The sequence below is a fragment of the Raphanus sativus genome, chromosome 8 (genome assembly GCF_000801105.2).
Source record: "Raphanus sativus cultivar WK10039 chromosome 8, ASM80110v3, whole genome shotgun sequence".
NCBI lineage: Eukaryota > Viridiplantae > Streptophyta > Magnoliopsida > Brassicales > Brassicaceae > Raphanus > Raphanus sativus.
In genome coordinates, this window is record NC_079518.1 from 20,571,749 (window position 1) to 20,580,790 (window position 9,042).

The window sequence follows — 9,042 nt, forward strand, 5'->3', positions numbered from 1 at the left end:
AAATCATTATATGGTCTTAAGCAGGCTCCACGGTGTTGGTTCACCAAGCTCACGACTGCTCTCAAGAAGTTTGGCTTCAAGAAATCCTATTCTGATTACTCCTTGTTCACGTATATCAGAAATGGACGAAGCTTGCGTGTTCTTATTTATGTGGACGTTCCGATAATCACTGGAGATGACTTGGATATGATGACTAGGTTCAAAGGCTACTTGAACGAGTGGTTCAAAGTGAAGGATTTGGGTAAGGCGAAATATTTTCTTGGTATCGAAATAGCACGAGGTCCAATGGGGATGTTTCTCTCGTAGAGAAAGTACGCACTCGACATTGTAGCAGAGGTAGGGCTGTTAGGCTGCAAGCCGGTGGCTACGCACATGGAGCAGAACCACAAGCTGCTAGCAGACAAGGGTCCTTACTACAACAATCCGGTGAGGTTCAGGAGAGTTGTTGGTCGGCTAGTGTATCTTTCGATTATTAGGCCTGAGCTGAGCTACGCGATTCACGTCATGTCGCAAGTGATGCACAAGCCAAGGGAAGCTCATTGGGATGCAGTGGTGAGAGTTCTCAAATATTTGAAGGGGTGTCCTGGACAAGGTATCATGTTGAAGGCAGAAAGCGATCTTCGTATACACACCTTTTGTGATTCGGATTGGGCTTCATGTCCTCTGATGAGAAGGTCCCTGTTTGCGTTTGTGGTGTTGTTGGGTGACTCGCCCATATCTTGGAAGACGAAGAAGCATGACACAGTCTCTCATTCATCAGCGGAGGCAGAGTACAGATCGATGGCAGCCACATTGCGCGAACTAAAGTGGTTGAAACGTCTACTTGGAGACTTTGGAGTACGGCACAATGACTCCATGCATATGTTCTGTGATAGCAAATCTGCTATATACGTTGCCACAAACGAACCCTGTGTTTCACGAGAGGACGAAACACATTGAATCAGACTGCCATAGCGTTCGTGATGCAGTACAAGATGGGCTTATAACGCTGCGGCATGTGAGGACAACGGAACAGCTGGCTGACTTGATGACTAAGGCCTTAGGAAGTTCGACATTTCATTATCTACTCAACAAGTTGGGCGTTCGTAACTTGCACGCACCAACTTGAAGGGGAATGTTGCGAGTGGTTTAGTGTGGTTCGGAGTGGTGGGCTAAACCGGTACGAGAAGGTCTTGAGAGATAACGTTAGTTGGTGGAGATAAGTACAATGTATTATCGATAAGTGTTAGTCGTTGTAGATAGAACCAAATCTTCTCATGAAGATATTGTAACCATGTATATGTATTCATTGATTGTCAATACAACAACACACAGTTTCCACAACACATTCTCTCTGAATTTACATATAATAATGATTTTAAATTAAAAAGTAAAGAAAGAAAACAAAAGAATGTCATGTCTCTCTGCCTCTTGATTTATCATTATTGTTCTTTTTTTGGGGTCAAATATCATTTATTGTTCTAGGTTGAGTAAAAAACAGATTGGTTTTGGAGTGGCTGTTTTGTGTGTGTTGGCTTTTCTCCTCTTTATTGTATTTTCCCTTTTATTCTTTAATCCTAGGTTAATTAGTTCTGTATTGTCAAAAATCAAGTTTCATCTGACAACCATTTCGGATTTTTTTCTCGACTAATACGATAATGATTTTAAATTAAAGAGTAAGGAGAAAGAAAAAACAAAAGAATGTCATGTCTCACTACCTCTTGATTTATCATTATTTGATGCAGCGCAAGCTACGATAACACAATGAATCCTATTTAGTCTGAGAATATCTAGGATCAAAATCTTCTTGATTCGTTGAAAACTCTCGAGTTCTAGCCGTAACAAGGAAATAAAAGGGTTTCAAACCTCTCTTTATAAAATATCAATATCAATAATCTCAATACAAACGTAAGCCTAAACGGTTATATATAAGAAAACCATAAAAACCCTAAAACATTAAAGATAATTATCTAAAATAATTAATAAAAACAATAATAAGATATTTGGAATATTTCCCAATATCTATCTACATCATTCTCTCCGGGTTGGAGAGATTCGTCCTCGAATCTTAGCCGTGATCTTCGATTAACTTTTTTCTTCTCTTCCATTGGTGAAATTTAGCATCCTTGATCTTCAAGTAAACTAACAAAAGGAAAATATAGAACAAATTATTTTTGTCCATGCATCCAATCATAGTTGTTGAGCCTTTTGTCTTCACAAACAAGTCACCAACAAGACACGTAACCACTTGACTCTTTGACTTGATACCATCCATCATCACTTATGATTGTGTGGTCTTGAACGCATCTTTGCTGAATATGAAATCAATCGGCTCGACCATCATCATGTCCTCACCGTATCGATCATAAATAACAGGACCAATAATCACGTCTTCAACATAATTATCATATATCGCAGGACAAAAAAATTCTTTGTACTCTCCGTACAAATCTTTTGTCGAATTAAATGGATATTCGTCCGTTTGATAAAAACACCCAAACGACATGGTATTGAAGGAAACATAATCGACTCTGATTTAAAAAAACCAAAGTGTTGGCTCTGATACCAAACTGATGCAGCGCAAGCTACGATAACATAATAAATCCTATTTAGTCTGAGAATACCTAGGATCAAAGTCTTCTTGATTCGTTGAGAACTCTCGAGTTCTAGCCGTAACAAGGAAATAAAAGGGTTTCAAACCTCTTTTTATAAAATATCAATATCAATAATCTCAATACAAACGTAAGCCTAAACGGTTATATATAAGAAAACCATAAAAACCCTAAAACATTAAAGATAATTATCTAAAATAATTAATAAAAACAATAATAAGATATTTGGAATATTTCCCAATATCTATCTACATCATTATTGTTCTTTTTTTGTTGTCAAATATCATTTATGTTCTAGACTGAATAATAAACAGATTGGTTTTGGAAGAGACTGTTTTGTGTGTATTGGCTTTTCCCTTTTTATCCTTAAATTATAGAGTTAATTAGTTCTATATATACATAGAATGTTTTTAAAATTAGGGCTAGCAAGATATTCAGTAATATCAAAAGCATTTAGTTTAGCTATAAGCCCTAAAAGTTAAAGCTTTTATAAGCTCTAACTTCTTTTGAGTTCTAGGTCAGCAGATCAATATGTGAAAAGAGCATTTCATATTCTCAAATAATTGTGCCTGTCTTAATTAAAAAAAGAAACAGTAGGTCTAATAATTATTAGTTAGTTATAATAAGGGAGAATTGGAAAAAAAGACACTTTGAACTTTTGTTTGTCCATTTAGGACTTTTCATACTTTTGACAATTTTTGACATGTTTTGTCCTTCGTTCATGAAAAAAATATTAAACATAATTTTAAAAATGTAAAAAAATATGAAAATGATAGGAAACATAGGTATGATAATTTATATGTTTAAATTTATTTTTTAAAAAATGGGGAATCATATTTTGTTTTCTTTTCTAACCAAAATAGAATACACATTCTGTTAGTCTACAGAAAACGGATACTAAGTTTAATACATAGATATATCTAGGGTATATATCGTAAACTAAGGTTTCTTCTACCTTATATATGAGCTAGAATTAGTTACGTCATAATCTAACAATATGTCTTCAGTGTACCAGCAGATATATAACGACATATAGCCTGAACTCTATAATGTACCTTACTTAGATGTTATGTCATAGACTCTTCTGCTTTTTACCTTATGTGACGCCTAAGGAAGAATAGGCGTTGCACATGTTGTACTGTGTTATTGGTTAGGTATATTGCGTATTCTAGTCAAATCCGAAAAATATGGAAACTTCCATTTTCGGTTATAGATGTTTCCTAAATCTTATATCAAATCTTTTTTAAATCTCGCACTATTTTCTCTCTCACGTTTTTTCTCTCCCACAATCTTTGAAGTAATTAAAATTCGAACAACATTAAAAAAGGATACTCTGTGGTTTTGAACCCACCACCTATGACAATTTTACAAGGGCTTTAACCAATATGACACAAAGACTTTTGTAATTTTTGATCCAGAATTTAAATATAGTTATTCACTAAAATATGTTTTGGTTATCTTGTGCTCTTTCCCATCATCCAAATCGCCACCTATGATCAGATACGTTTGATGTTAGTGGTTTAGTTTGCTACAGTAAATAATGTAAAGGGCCAGTGATGGTTTCAAGAACAATGGGAGGTTTCACTATAAACATCATTGACACCCCTGGCCTTGTGGAAGCAAGCTGGTTACGTCAATCACCAAGCCCTCGAGTTAATCAAAGGGCCAGTCACTAGTATTCTTTTTTAATTCCCTCATATGTATAAATAATGTAATGGATGATAGACGTATGAGCTCATTAGATTCCACTCTGTTTTGGGCAGATATACTAGGACTTGCATCAATAAACTGACATTTGCTACTAAAGAAAGTCCCTTTTCTTTGTGTTAATTCTAACGTTTTGATAGTGGTTTTCACTTATATTTTTTAACTGATATGTGGGTTTGATTGTAGGGAGCATGACACACTAGTCCAAGTCCAAAAAACCAGAGGAGAGAGATATGTCATGTTACAAAGATGGATTAATGGACAACCTCTTGAACAAGAAAATTATTATCAGAAGACTAAGCCCATACCAGCAATTAAAGCAACGTAATCATTACTGAGACACACATGATATAACAGTGCACCATAAACTAAAACTTGTCAGGATTGTAATACAAAAACCAAACCCAACGTCATGTTCAGTAACATCTGCACAATACAGATGTATCATATAGTTCCTTTCAAGATATACATGGCAGAAGATCAACGAACAAAGAGTAAAACGAAAGCTTATAGAACAAGAAACAAAGCCCTAATCTCTTACCCATGGAAGAGGGATCAAAATTGGAACATACAGGTAGCCACAAATGAAGGCGCAATACAATTCACGCATATAGCTTTGTTCTGTCTCCCCTTTACTCTTCACCCCATATTCATCAATCTCATACAGAGTACAGCAAGAACAAACCTTATCACCTTCTCCTTCAACTTCCACACCAGACGATGACACTCTTAGGCTTCACAAAAAAGTATACAGGATTAGCCTATAATACTTATCATCAGAGATCCGTAACGCCGGAAGATCAGGACCGGACAACAGCAAGCCTAAGATTTCAAGTCACGTATTTTCCCCTCTCCAAAAACCTTAATCAATATTCTACAAATACAAATCAAAAACATTAACATGCAAAGCGTAAATCGTGGTGTAAAAGATGATTAATCAATCCGAGAAAAAAATATACTTTAAGAAACATGACAAATCGGGTTAAAAATATAGGTTAAATTTAAGAACACTTCGATTTCAATTTAGATGAGAATTAATAGAAATAATCGAATACCTTGTGTGAAGATTTGTGAGATTTCGTCAAAATTGATGGAAGAAGACTTTGATTTCGAAAAGATGAACAACACTTGGACTTCATTGTATCTTCAGTAAGATCATAGAGAAAGATGACGAAAACGAGATTAGAGATTATGGACAGATGAAACACAGAAGAATAAGAATTTTCCCTGCTGAAACCTAAATCACCATGGAAAAGCATTCTACGGCTGAGAAGACAAGAAGGGTATCGACTACCCCTCTTTCCTTTTGTCTATTTTTTTTGTTTTTTAACTTTTTACTATTTTAACATTTTAAATCAATTACAAAAATTACAAATTATAATTATAAATCAACTTAATAGAAAAATTATTGGTTCTAGTATTTTAATGGATTTAGAAATTTCAACAGATTTGGAAATTTTTGATAAATCCACTGATTATAAAATCAAATAAATGGATTTCATAAGAATTCAAATAAGATTTCAAAATCAAGTAAGTAGATTTATTATAAATCAACCAAATGGATTTACGAGAGATGAGACCGGCTTATTAGTATTGTTTTTGTTTGAATTCAATATGAGAAGAAAGATGTACACTCCATAGGCTCAAAGAAACATTTTGGAGGAAAGAAATCAAAGAAACGTTTAAATAACAATAATCATTTGATATAACAGAGAAGAAACTAAAGTAGCAATAATCATCTACTACTCATGAAATGATTAATGACAGAAACAAACAAGAAATTAGGGAATCTCTCTCTACCTCTCTCTTTGAAGTTCTTAAGATGTTTAAACAGAAGATGGTTAACGTGCAAGACGTTGAGTCGCTGACGTCAATGATTATCTTCGTTTTAAATAGTGAGCTGTCAATCTTCATTTTTAGATTCATAGTGGATTGTTTGAACTACAATCTCCTTTATGTATTTTATCTGGGAAATTTAACTTTTCCAATGCAGAGAGTGTTATTGATTAGCTCATTTCAAATTCAGAAAGTGTTGTATATTGAAAGAAAATCAAGCACTACAAAAGTTAACAAAGGCAGCAGAAAACTTGAAAATTGTGGTCAGTTTAGTTAACATTAACATATAATTTTACGTACAGCTTTCATCCTATTATTCAGGATGTCATGATGAAGTTGGATGGAGAAGAGCCTAATGTGTTCTGATGAGGTTGTAGCTGTAGGTGGTGTGGGGTTCATGACTTCGTGAACAGAAAATAAATTGTGATGTTGAGAGAGTTTTTTTAAAAGTCAATATTACAAATCCAAGGAAAATAACAAGGTTTATCTTTGTATTTGTTCCTTTGTATTTTGAGAGTAAAACCCTTTACAAATCCATTGAAATATAGTTTCAAATCAAATCCTTAAATAAATTCTTATTATTGAATAACACTTGATTTCAAAATCTATTTTAAAATCATATAACCAATAACACTTGATTTGCATATAGATTTTAAAATCATAAAACCAATAACACTTGATTTGGTTTGGATTTCTAAATCCACTAAAATATACAAACCAATAACACCCCCTTAAAGAAAATCAAAATCCTATTTTTCTAAAACATCTTCTAAAAATTCTAAAGTGACAAATCCAAGAGTGTCTCTTTTTTTCTATTTTTCTCTTATAATAATCCACTAATCACACACACTCAGCTAGCTACAGAGCCCACAGAGTCCAGTCAAAGTCTCCCTTTTATTTTTTAATTTGTTCACACGATCTTCAAACACCAAAGACTATTGTGGAACCCACCGATGTATCTACTGGCCCCTGCTTGTCTTCTCCACGAACATAAGTAGACAGTCACTTTGATTTAACATACACTGCTCTCCTCCATCAAGTCACTTTCTTAATATTCAAACTCTGCTTTGTTGCTTTACACAGAAGCATGATGATCGATCTGTAACCCATCCGCTTTGCTTAAAAAAATGCAAGGCAATTTATGCAAGATCGACTTGTAGGGTCTTTGTGGCACGAGCAATCTCGAAGTTGGGCTCGAAATCAATGTCAAATCAACAGTCTTTCCATTTGACACGGTCTTCAAGCAAGATTGGTCTTTACCCTTGAAGTTCTTACTTGTCTCCACAATCTTGGTCACAGATGGATGCTCGTTCAGAGGACCAAAACTCTACAAAAAAATGAATCTGAATCCATCAGGTTTTCTGCTTCTGCTTTACAGTCCTAGAGACTTGGGAGAAAACTGATGAGTCAATATTAACCATACCTTGAGAATGCTTGAGATCGTCAGAGCTCTCTGTTTGCACTCTCTATAAAGCAACTACAACGGCTACGACCGCACCTCTGTTTCTCCTCCTTGTTATTGTTGTCCTCCATAAAATTTTTACAACCCATCTTGGCTAAACAGACCGAGCTCGGATCGAAATCTCCAGAGTTGCCTCTAGAAAGCGGTGGTGCGTCGAAGTCGCCGACGATGGTGAATAATCTCTCAGAGGTGTGTTGGAATGAAAAACTTTATAGAAATGGAGAAAGTGTTTTAAGTGTTTGAAGAGAAAGAAACTTTATGAAGAAGAAAGTTTTTTTATAACTTTGAAAAAGATTTCTTATTACTTAGATGATTCTTACAAGTTTGGATTTCTTGATTTCTTGATGATACAAATGATAAGAGAAATGAGGTATTTATAGTCTCCAAAATACAAAATATCTTACATATTTTAATTCTAAATCTAGAGAATTCTAACATAATATCTAGATTATTTTATTCTAATTATCTAGATAATTCTATGGAAATATCTAGATTTTTAATCTTAAGGAGGTGGAGGATAATTCTAGAATTTGGACTAAGTTTGGGCTAAACATGATTAGCAAAATATTAGCCCAATACCCAAATCAAGTTTACTTTTCAACACCCCCTCTTAAACTTGATTTGGTTACTCCGAGTAAGCTCCTCATTTTGATAAAATCTTCCCGCTTGAGTGGCTTGGTGAAGATATCAGCTACTTGATCATTTGTCTTCACATACTCCAATTGCACATCCATATTGGTAACACAATTTCTAATGTAATGATAACGAGTATCGATGTGCTTACTCCGATCATGGAAGACTGGATTCTTTGCCAATGCTATTGCCGACTTGTTATCCACAAAGATCTTCGTTGGCTCCTCTTGTGGTAGACTCAACTCCTTTAGCAGGTTTCTTGACCAGATAGCATGGCAAACACATGAAGTAGCTGCCACATACTCCGCTTCACAAGTAGAAAGGGTGACTATTGGTTGCTTCTTTGACATCCATGTAAAAGCGGTTTCTCCAATGAAAAACACGAAGCCACTTGTGCTTTTCCGGTCATCTACATCTCCACCCCAATCGCTATCGCTATATCCAACAAGCTTGTAATCTTCAGAGATAGAGTAGTACAAGCCAAAGTTGATTGTACCTTTGATATAGCGTAGGATCCTCTTAGCTGCCTTGAAATGAGTTGTTGTTGGATGCTCCATGTATCGACTCACAACTCCAACTGCGTGTAGGATGTCGGGTCTTATGCACGTTAGATAGCGTAAGCTTCCAACCAGACTCTTAAAGAGAGTTGGATCCACACTCTCTCCTTCTTCTTCCTTTGATAACTTAACTCCACATTCCATTGGCGTACAAACTGGATTTGAGTCATCCATCTTGAACTTCTTAAGCACCTCTTTTGCATAGCCTTCTTGAGTAATGAAGATTCCATTTCTTCTTGCTTTACTTCAATGCCAA

General features: G+C 35.1%; 1 protein-coding gene and 1 long non-coding RNA gene across 2 annotated transcripts; one reads left to right on the forward strand and one right to left on the reverse strand.

Annotated features, from left to right (window-relative positions):
- Positions 1-372: 372 nt before the first annotated feature.
- LOC108820208 (uncharacterized mitochondrial protein AtMg00810-like) lies at positions 373-939 on the forward strand. The gene has a single exon (XM_018593183.1). The coding sequence runs from the start codon at positions 373-375 to the stop codon at positions 937-939; it is 567 nt and encodes a 188-aa protein (XP_018448685.1).
- Positions 940-6,696: 5,757 nt separating this feature from the next.
- Positions 6,697-7,944, reverse strand: LOC130498420 (uncharacterized). The gene is made up of 2 exons (XR_008937315.1): positions 7,558-7,944; positions 6,697-7,461 (listed from the first exon to the last, which is right to left on the reverse strand). It is a non-coding gene; the product is annotated as an uncharacterized LOC130498420 (long non-coding RNA).
- Between the last annotated feature and the right edge of the window lie 1,098 nt (positions 7,945-9,042).

Bases quoted from the DNA above. Each gene is read 5' to 3' on its own strand.
- LOC108820208 (XM_018593183.1), top strand. From the start codon at position 373: ATGGAGCAGAACCACAAGCTGCTAGCAGACAAGGGTCCTTACTACAAC.